This window comes from Coturnix japonica, chromosome 8 (assembly GCF_001577835.2).
Source record: "Coturnix japonica isolate 7356 chromosome 8, Coturnix japonica 2.1, whole genome shotgun sequence".
NCBI lineage: Eukaryota > Metazoa > Chordata > Aves > Galliformes > Phasianidae > Coturnix > Coturnix japonica.
In genome coordinates, this window is record NC_029523.1 from 26856210 (window position 1) to 26867448 (window position 11239).

The 11239-nt window shown below is 38.5% G+C and overlaps 1 protein-coding gene and 2 non-coding genes across 3 annotated transcripts; all 3 read left to right on the forward strand.

Moving 5' to 3' along the window:
* Positions 1-619: 619 nt before the first annotated feature.
* Positions 620-10589, forward strand: RABGGTB (Rab geranylgeranyltransferase subunit beta). Its single transcript, XM_015870852.2, has 9 exons — positions 620-810; positions 1602-1709; positions 2337-2534; positions 4136-4241; positions 5379-5431; positions 5543-5653; positions 6626-6751; positions 7508-7657; positions 8512-10589. Exons 1-9 carry the CDS (start codon positions 808-810, stop codon positions 8650-8652), a joined length of 996 nt encoding a protein of 331 aa, XP_015726338.1. The 5' UTR covers positions 620-807; the 3' UTR covers positions 8653-10589.
* LOC116653807 lies at positions 1824-1906 on the forward strand. The gene has a single exon (XR_004308275.1). It is a non-coding gene; the product is annotated as a small nucleolar RNA SNORD45 (small nucleolar RNA).
* On the forward strand, positions 3304-3388 carry LOC116653806. The gene has a single exon (XR_004308274.1). It is a non-coding gene; the product is annotated as a small nucleolar RNA SNORD45 (small nucleolar RNA).
* Positions 10590-11239: the final 650 nt, after the last annotated feature.

Genomic DNA, 11239 nt, shown 5'->3' on the forward strand with positions numbered 1-11239 from the left:
GTGACAACCTGGTTAAGAACTGACGTACTTAGAAAAAACAAAACAAAACAAACTAACAAAAAAGAAGCACTTATTTTTGACTGTCCTTCACATGCTGGCATAATATACTGTTTCTGTTGGATACTCTTAAGATCCTGTTCCAATCCAGTATGATTTTGTCTCCCATATGGGTCTGAGTCAGTGTTCGTAATTCATAATACAGTCATATCGGTTTTAATTAGGAAGAAAAGTGGCTTTGTTGTTGCTCGTTCGTTGAAATAACAGAGTATTCCTCACCCGTCCTGTGCTAATTTAACTCTTAATTACTCTTAATTAAAAACTCTTAATTTGCTTTTCCTTAAAGACAACGTACAGAACCAGAAAGCTTTTCTAAACCGCTGCCGTGTTTACCACGACGCACAACAACACGCACTTTCCGACCGCACACGTTACGCGCGCACCCTCCCTTTCAATTCAGCGTTCGGCTGCGACGAGCCCGAGCGCCGCAGCCGCCGCAGGACCCAGGGCTGCCCAGCGCCCCGCCGGCCGCGGTGCGGCACAGAGGAGCGTCGCTCCAGGCCGTGCAGGCGGCGGCGGCCCGAGCTGTCCGAGCTGTCCGAGCTGTCCGAGCTGTCCGAGCTGTCCGAGCTGTCCGAGCTGTCCGACGGAGTCCCGTCCTGCTCACGGCTCGGTGTCGGGCCGGACGCGCGGGGCTGTGGGCGCAGCACCCGGCAGGCGGATCCCGGGCAGCCGCAGCGAGGCCCCGTCGGGCGCTACTTATTGCCGCGCCCCCCTGGTACCTCCCTCTTTCCGGGGCAGGCGGCGAAGATGGTAGGTGTGGTGTGGTGCTCCGCGTGGGGATGGCGGTGGACCAGGCCCATCCTGTGCTCCATCCCGTACTCCATCCTCCTTGTCCCAACCTCCGTGCTCGGTGGGTGCGGTGCCGGTGCACGCTGAGGGCCGCGATGACCGTAATGGCGCTAGTTCGAGGCCCTGTAGGCCCGGAGCTGTGTCTGCCGCTGTTCGGGGCTGGCTGCGGTCGGAGCCGAGTGCGGAGCGGCGAGGAGAACTTGCCGCGTTCGGCCTGTCCGCCCCGGCCGGGGCTGCGGCGGGTCCGGGAGCGCACAGCGGGCGCGGCCTCGTGGCGCGTGGTTGGGGCCCGTCGTGTTTGAGTGCGTCGGGGGAAACTTTGTTTTATTTAGCGTTACTTAAGAAACAAAACGCTACATATTCATACACATATTGTGTGCCTCCGGTGGCGCAGTGGTTAAGGACGCCACTTTGTAACACTGGAGGCCCGGGTTCGAATCCCCCTGTGGCGCAAGTGGTAGAAGTGCTGCTCTGCTACATGAGGCTCGAATCCCGGGGGTTGGACTCGATGATCTCTAAGGTCCCTTCCAACCCGCACAAGACTGTGATACTGTATGATACTGTGATATTCGTGCTCATTCGCTGGGTAGGATTTAGCCAAAGTACTAGTGAAGTATAGAACCTTGACATACACAGAGAAATGTCCGATTCAGAGCAGTCAGTTGCTGCAGCGAACATTGGTGGAGACGTTCGTGGCTGCTGGAACTTGCCGAGCTGTCTGTGTAGCTGATGCCTCGTTGGTGCTTTTACAGGGGACGCCACAGAAGGATGTTATAATAAAACCAGATGCTCCGAGCACGTTGCTTTCAGAGAAGCATGCGGACTACATAGCATCGTATGGAACAAAAAAAGACGATTACGTGGGTATCAGTTTTGCTTCAGCACAGCTGTGGTTTTATTAATGGTACTAGGAAAACTTACTTGTTCTGTGCAGTCCAAAGTATAAGAGGAGGAAGGCTTTGTTGATTTCTTTTGGTCTGTGATGGCTTTTGGCATGTATTATCTGAGCATAAATGTGAAGCTTATCATTTTAGCTCTAGAATTACTCTGAGACCTTGGAAATGAACTGCTAGTTATGCCTTCATCCTCCAGAATGCATGAGTAGAACTATAATCACATGTGGGTGCTTACTAGGCAGCACACTGAGGTGCATTGCAGCATTGCCCTGCGAGTACTGTGTGTAAGGAGTGCTTCTGACTGTTGTCACTTGTGTGGGTGTGATGGAGCACATGGCAAATGGATTTTATTTGGTGAGAAGCATCGATAACTGTGTATTGGGGGGGGGGGGGGAATTTAGTATATGTAGGTATACGTGTACATACGTGTGTTTTTATGTGCACACATGCATAATACACAGAGTAAGGGTGACTAATACATTCTAAGTCATTTATGGGATTGAAAATATTTGATGTTACAAACTGTGTTTCCGTTGTTGTACTTCAATGGCATCTTTATCTGATGATGAACTAAAATAATGCACTTCTTAGGAGTACTGTATGTCTGAGTATTTGAGGATGAGTGGTGTTTACTGGGGGCTGACAGCAATGGATCTTATGGGACAGCTGCACCGAATGAACAAAGAAGAAATTCTGGCATTTATCAAATCGTGTCAACATGAATGTGGTGGAATAAGTGCCAGCACAGGTCACGATCCTCATCTTCTGTATACCCTGAGTGCTGTCCAGGTAAAACTGATGTAGAAACAGCCATTTGTGAATAATGATATTGATGAAAGCAGATATCACTTCTAATGTTCATTTAATGATGAATTTGCTTTCTTGATAAATTTTATAACACTCCTCTTGAAATATTTCTTAGCTATAGCATTTACTGGAATTTTGCACAATCCTGAACTTCGTAAACTTTTCTTGGTATATATGTTCAGAGTAATTTTATATGTGCACGTGCTCCAGAAACTTGATTCATATTAATAAATACGCATATGTGTATGCAATTACTATGTACCGTAACTGTAATATTAGATAAATACGTGGTTTATATTAGTGTGTGTTCAGCGTGTTTACATTCTACTATCATACAAATGGAACATCATAGTAGCCAGTTCTTGTTATGTTCCTCAAATTTCTTTTATTTTTGTAAACTTAAAGTAATATCAATCTCCTAATCATTTCTTTATTTGATGTTTACTCCTTCCCTGAGAAAAATGAAGTATTTTCAATTGTATGTTTTCATCATAGCTGTCTCCAATGTAGATTTAATGTTTCACCATCTAGTCTGTTTTTATCCTAGTTCTTGCACAAACTGGGGTGGAAAATAACATGGAGAGACTGAAATGCTTCTAAAGAGTTGCTTAATTGATTACAAAGTGTATCTCTTCTTGAAGCTCGTGGAAGAAATACTTAAATGGTGTTACAAATAAATTAGGTTTTAAGAAGGAAATGTTGGATCTAAGGTGTTGGGTTTGAAATATTCAGACAGGAAAATGTTTTCTTGGGTCAGTGATGATTGTTGGCATGTATTATCTGATCTAAAGGTGATGCTTATCAACACTTTAGCTCTAGAATTACTCTGAGACCCAGGAAACAAAAATTTCTTTAGGCAGCAGGCTTTGAGCTTTTCCAAACGCTCCAATCAAATTCCTTTTGTGAAGTCTAATTAAATATACAGAGAAGGAAGACAATTGGAGACCTAAATTTTATGAGGCATATAGCTCTTAGATTAATACTTCATATTATTAGGAGATATCTTTATGTCAGCAGTGCACCTCAGTATGTAAAGCTGAAAAGCATTAGCCATTGCTGATGTGAAGTTTTTAAATGTAATCAATATGTCTTAATGAGTGTGTGTGTCCTCGATTCACAGAATCTGTATCACTCCTGGTAGACTAACTGTAAGTGGTATTAGTTACCATTTGCTTCACTTACATGTGTACAAATAACAGTGCACAAACTGCAGATTTTAAATTCTGGAATGATTTATTGCAGCACAGAATTCACCCATAATCAAATCTCTTGTTATGCATAATGTGCATGTAAAAATAAAGAAGCCAGATTATGGCTTTGAAAGGAGAGCTGGAAGTTGAAAAGCAATAAAACATAGAACAGCTCAACAAGAATTGTCTTCATTTTCACTTGAGACATTTTTGGTTAGTGATAGTTGAATTTTAATGGGCCTAATCTAATTTTAACAAAACTTAACAAACAGGTACCAGTCAGAATCAGTTAAATGAACTGTCTAACAAATCTGGACTTGTATTTTATTTGTTACTGAAAGACTTAAATAACCTTTGTTTCTCTTTGATTGTTACTATGGTGTTCTCTTCTAGATTCTCATCTTATATGAAAGTCTCCATGTTGTTGATGTAAATAAAATTGTTGAATATATACAGAGCTTGCAGAAAGAAGATGGATCATTTGCTGGAGACAAATGGGGTAAATTTTAGATTGTAAAAATATACTGATTTTTGTTGACAGATGTAAGTCTATGAACTTAAGTTTTCTTGGATGATAGTTTTGCTTGTTTACTGTATATGAACACTTAGTTCCTGAGTTGTTTTTAAAAAGGAAAGAAAAAACAAGTAGTTTTGTGAAGGGCAAACTTAAGTTTTCTTTCCCTTCGAAATATTCTAAATGTTCTAAGATAATTCCTTTAAAAATTTTTTTAAATGTCCATCTATTAGAGAAAAAAACCTTTGGGCACTTGTGACTAACAGTACTTTTGTATGTTAGATGAACTATTACTGTTTCTTTTGCTTGCTATTTCACGGCCCTCCTATGATCTTTATCCCATGAAAGACTATGAAGGGCAGGTTTCACTACATGGAAGTGAGGAAAAAATACAAGATTTTTTTTCTTACTCATCCGTATCTGTTAATACTTTTGTTTATGCAAGTGAGTTCTTTATGAACAAAGGTAGTAGTTTTTAAGCTGTAGCATAACCATTGAATCAGTAAAAATAGTTTTTCCCTGTGGAAAGCTTCATTTGATAGAAACTGTTGTGTCACTTGCTTTTCTAGTAAAATTTATCAGGCAGTATCATGCTCAGTATGTGTACACTACTGGAAAGCTAGTGATATCTTACCTTGTGCTTTAGGAGAATCACGTTATGAAATTTGTTGAGAATCAGTCTGCTGAAGGTTTTTTGGTTTAGCATCGAGGTACAAATGTGCTGAATAAAACTTGAAATTCAAGTTACTCTTATCTAATAACAAAAGTGGCTCCTAGTTCTGCTCAGGTATCAAAGAGCCCAAAGCATCAAAGGCTGACCTGATTTAGGTGTTCTTCTATTTGTTTTAAATCATCCACTGCTCTGCCTTTATCCAGTAGGGTATTACAGCTAAACTTTTATATGTAGCTGTTTGCAAGTTACTGCTAGTTGAGCTGACTTGAATGCATATAGTGAGTTGTTTGCTTTTTTTTATTGAGAAATAATCAGTGGATTGAAAAGTAAGCTGTATGGCGACATTTCTTGTTGTTGCTGTTTTTACGTTTGTTCCATATTTCAATGTTGATTTAAATGTATTGTTGTTACTAATGAAAATATTTCACTTCCTGCCCTCCGTGGTTTAGGAGAAATAGATACAAGGTTCTCCTTCTGTGCCGCAGCAACCCTTGCACTTCTTGTAAGTCCCAAAACATCACTTGAACAAATAGTATTTTTTTCATTGGTGTATAGCTGAAGTTAACCAACTTGGCTGAACGTAAAATATACTGGTTGCCTTTTTAACTTGCAGGGAAAACTGGATGCTATTGATGTGGGGAAGGCAGTAGAATTTGTTTTGTCCTGTATGAACTTTGATGGAGGATTTGGCTGTAGGCCAGGTTCTGAGTCACATGCAGGACAGGTGAGTTTTATTTTATATGGAAATATTTAAAATTATTAAATACCACAAGGTACCTCTGAATGTTTGTTTTTTGGCATCAATCAGTGATGTCAGTTGATGGAACCTTTCTTGTTTCAAAAAAGACAGTTTCCAGTCTTTTAGTAAATGAACAAATAGGTGGACTCATCTGGGAAGTTGGTTAGGAACTCAGGAGGCTCTAATCTAGGAAAGAAAAAATAAATAAGGGAAAAATTTTTAGGACTGTTTCAGATTACCAGCATGATCTGAGTGACATCTAAATAGTGGTGCCAGTAGTTGGTGTGAGGTTTTAAAGAGTTTGGAATTGATATTAATATAGACGTTGGAAAAGAAAAACATAATTGGGGGAGGGAAAAAAACAAAACAAAAACAGTTGTGATGTGTCGCAGTGATTACCACAAATTCTAATGAAACATGCAAGTGAATTGTATAATATGTTTGATATCTATCAGATGAACTGAGGAATAAGTGGCAACTAAATCTTTAATCTCTTCAACTGCAAGAATTAGTTATTTGATTAAAGTAAATTATAACAAGTGGTGACTACCTGTTGCGTGATCCTCGAGGACCCTTCCAACACATGCCATTCTGCAAATATACATGAACATAGGCTAGTCACAGAGCTGTCATAAAGACCATGTCTGACCTTTAGAAAGCAGTTTGAGTGTTTTGGCTTGTTTTAAAATGAACCAGCATTGCTCTGCCTTTTCATCTTTTTGGAAATCTTAGTCTAGTATCTAACATCAGTAAGAAGTTCTGTAATTACTGCAGCTCTCTAAACAAAAGCAACTGTGAGATTAATGTCTGCCTTTCATGGAAAAATGAAATTTGGCTAAAAGGTGAAGTGTGCTTATTTTGTATCCTGTTTGCAGGACTGTTTGAGATCTTCCTGAATTTAGTCTCTTTAACTGTTTAGTTTTAAAATACACAAAACATTTATGTCTGTAATTTTAGATCTATTGTTGCACAGGATTTCTGGCTATTACAGACCAGTTGCATCAAATAAACGTTGACTTGCTGGGTTGGTGGCTTTGTGAACGTCAGCTCCCTTCTGGAGGTCTCAATGGGCGACCGGAGAAGGTACTAGATGGCTTATTCTGTTTCAAAGCTTAATATATTTTTTTCTGGAATACAGTGTTACTTTGATAAAATGCTTAGTAAACTCCTCAGGAGATTCAGGCCTTTGTTTTGTTGCAAGCACTTAATTTACAGTTCATGGCTATTTGTAGTTTGCCTTTGTTTAGGAAAGTATGTGCACTGAAATATGTCTTGCTGACCAATTCAACCAGTGTCCTGTTAAATCAGGCTTTGAATATTTACTGATGATGGGAATGATCTCTTCTGTGGGATTTGTACAAAAATTGTTTCATTTGATCTGCATCATGTGTATAATAGTGTTTTATGTTACAGTAAGAAATTGTGTAACTTTGAATAATCCCCACTGGCAAATAAGCAGCTAATCAGTATTCAAAAACATTTAAAAAATTAACTAGCTTTCTTTCTTTCTTTTTTCTTTCTTTTTTTTTCTTTTTTTTTTTTTTGGATATGAAGCTTGTTGTCTTTGCTCATGAAGAAGGTGATGTAGATTTATAACTTGTCCCACATGAGATGAAGGTTGTTTCAAAATAACATTCTTGTGGTCTTGTCTTTTGAAAATGGCAAGAAGTTATCTAAAAAGAAACTGCATTCAGAAACTGCTTCCTGTACTCCAGAGAAGCATTGTTAGTATGCAGCGATGTTATGATAGCACAGCTAAGAGTTAATAGAATCACAAATAACTTTGTAATGTCATGTTAACGATGAAATCAAATAATACTCTGCTTCTCTGTTTGCTAGTTACCTGATGTATGTTATTCGTGGTGGGTTCTGGCATCTCTGAAGATGATTGGCAGATTACATTGGATTGACAGAGAGAAACTGCGTGGCTTTATTTTGGCTTGCCAGGACGAGGAGACTGGAGGATTTGCTGACAGACCAGGAGATATGGTAAATAAACTTCAGTTAAGTCAAGTGTGTGTAATAGAAATTCTCAACATGTTTGAATGTAGCACGTGATCTAGATATTGGTGTTTTGCAGAACTGCAACATCTGCAGCTGGGAAGGAATGAGGTAGAGTTGCTTTAGAAGGCCTGCGTAGGAGGCACATGCAATTGTATGTTGCATCTGTGCTGTAGCAGATGACTTTAGTGTGGGATACTGTCCCCATAATGCATACCACACTTTCTCATAAGACTGTATGGAAGATCTAGGTGAAAACACTCACAGTTCAACAATTTGTAAGCATTTAGAGACGGACAAGTTAAGTAGTCTTCAAATCTCCCAGTGCTTTTGTCTGATCTGAATAATTCATGAGTAAATAGAACAGTTACACGCCACCACATAGATCCTCTCACTGGCACTGGTGTAAATGAGGAGAAAGCTTTTGTGATGTTATGAAGAGGCGGGTGATAGTAATTTTCAATTTGGCTGATAGAGTGCTTATAGTTTAGTTATATTCTCTATGGTTTGCAGCATAAATAATTGAGATGTACGGGGTGGTGGACTAATAAAAGTATTATGTGATCTCAGTGCAGCTACCCTTGAATGCATGGTTGCTTATTTGTGAGCAGTTGGAAAATGCTGGTGTAACATCCAAGCAGAAAGGCTGAAGTGGATTATAGTATTGTAAGTTGTCTTGCCTGTGGGCTTATACCAGCTCAAAAGCACAAATGGAAGTTTGAGCAGTTACAGTGTTATCTTGAGAGACACAGGCTTGTAGTTCTTATGCTAACGAACAGGCTTCCATACCCATGAAAACTGATTGTTCTTTTGGAAATGGACATAAAGTTTCTGTCTTCCAGGTGGATCCATTTCACACTTTGTTTGGAATTGCTGGACTATCCTTACTGGGGGAGGAACAAATTAAGGCTGTCAATCCTGTCTTCTGTATGCCAGAAGATGTCCTTCGAAGAATAAATGTACAGCCTGAGCTTGTGAGCTAAATCTCATGGAGACAGCAAGTTGCTATACCCTCTTGGTTTGGTTTTACTGATTGGAAGTCATCTTTGAAGCTTAGGATATTCTTAATATTTTTCTTTGAGATGTGTTTACATTATTACAGTAAAGCAGCAACTTTACTGTGGTCTTTGTCACTTTGTGAACTGTATTGTAACAGGCTTGTTGTAGTATTCTGAGTGTAATATGTTCTTCAATTGTACATAAGAGATGTAGAAATGTTTCTGATCTGTATCTAAGTATATGGGCTTTTTTTTTTTTTTAATAACCAGATAGAAACAGCATTGTGAATAGCTTTTTTTTTTCTTTCTTTCTATTCCTGCATTGTCAACCATGGTAGCATCTATCTTTATGCAAGCATGTTTTGATGGTGTATCACACAGCACTTTAGGAGAATACAGGAAAAAAAACACCCAACTTAAGCCATGCACTTAATGCCAAACACTTCTATGTGTAATTCTTTCATGCTTGACCTCACATCTATATACTCAGATGAAAGCTAGTTCTTTTGATAGTAATCGTTACCAGTGAAAGCAACAAAAAATATGATTTCTATTAAATACAGGAGTATACTTCAATTACTGGTGAAGTTCCTTTTGACAAAATTCCCGATAGTTGAAATGGAACATACCTTGAGTGTATCTACATTGAAAATTGCTAATGTTAATCATTCTGGAGAAATTCTCCATAGGTATGTGACTTGCAGCTGAATATTGTGTTGTATTAGGTGGGTATGAACTCGGTATGTAACGCAATAGGCTTTCCCGTGCTCAGTAGTGCATATGTATGAGATGAAATAGGAGACCTATATAAGGGACTCACGCAGTCGAATAAACACCATTTTGCCTCTCACCACATTGGTGTAAGGACCAGCGTGTAACTTGGTCGGGGCCATCAAAGCACCTTACTGAGGGACGTGACTTCCAAGGTTATCAGATCAGGTAACAATATAGTGCTGATCATAAGTTTGTTGCTGGACTAAAATTCAGGTTTTGCAGCTTTTAAGAATAAAAATTGCCAACACTTTGAGATGTAATTGAGGGTTAAATTAGCCATGGAAAACAGTCATCTGAAATATTAAATCTTGTCTATTCAGAAGCCCTAAAACTGTATGTCACTATACCCTCCTGCATGCAGTCTTAAACAGAGCTCTGCTTCACAGTAAAATGTAGTTGTGAAGGGGAAGAAGTTGTCTTTGATAATCTCTGTATGTATACTTAAAAAAAAGGTCTAAAACTATTTCAACACTTTTGATCACCAGCTGGTTAGTTTTATCCAACCCATTCATCTTAGAGAAAAGGCACAGTGACTTTCTGGGAAATTCAGAGACTGTTTGCTCAAATATAATGTGTGGGGTTTGTTTTTTTTTTTTAACCTTTAGATTTCCAAAAGCTTTTAGATGATGATTTAAAAAAAAAAAAAAATCAAAATGGTTCCCTTCTAATGGTTCCATTTCCTGGTGAATTATTTGGTCAAAGCCTGGAATTTATTTTTTCAAGATTTGGAATTAAGTTAAGGTTGACTTTTTGTTGAGTATGGGGGGAAATGAGAGCACTGATTATAGTTGTTTTTTGTTTTTTGTTTTTTTAAATTTGTAAAAATAAAGTTAAGAAGAAATAACCTCACATTCTGGGTTGTTTTTGTAAGTGCCACTTTTTTTATTCATAGCTTCTTTAGCCAGTGTGTAGGGATTTGCTACTTTTTCCATGTTATATAGAGATAACGATATGGTTTGTAATTTCTGGTTTAGTATAGACTGAGACATTCTGGGAATTAAAATTTGGATGATACTTCATGAAAGTGTAGAACACTGTGGTCTGAAATCCTGATAATGTTATTGGAACTTTTCTCTGAATGAGGACTGGTCACCTTGATTTAAGATGTAATTAATAAAGATCATGTTATGCAGATTGCAAGTTAAAAATGAGTATGTGTTTGTCCAAACTAAAAGCTTCTAGAATTTCTCCTCCATTCTTTACCTCTTAATTTATTATAAATATTGTGTACACATATAAAAAAAAAAATCAGCTTTTCTTATACAAACAAAAGAACACTTCAGTATGTGATTTTTGTTGCAGAATACATTGTTAAAAATCTCCTGTGTTTTTTGTTTTTTTTAATGCTTCTTTCGATTTATTTTTTTTAAAATTTTTTCCCTGAGTTTATGTACTTGATATGTTGCAGTACTTTACCTCACAGCCTTCAGTTACTGGTCCTTTATTAAAGGCTTTCAGAAGTTTGTACTTTTTTATCTGTGCAGTTCTTTGTATGGAAAGGTCCTGACACTTTCTTCATACTTAAATCTTCATTGCTGTAGTGTGGCTACCGGGCCAGGTTAAAGGGCTACCTGGGAAAAATCTGCAACCATTCTGTTAGCTGCTACAACCACTGTCAAGGGTAGAGACAAGGTGTCATGTTTGTGACAGCCTGGTTAGACAAAGTGTGCGTTATGATTTATGAACATAAGAAATGGGGGTCATGGGGAAGATGTAGCTTTTGTTTCTGTTTTTCTGTCTGTGCAGTTAGATTTCTGTCTGAAGAGAAGGTCTAACGCCATCTTCGAGTTGTTAAAAT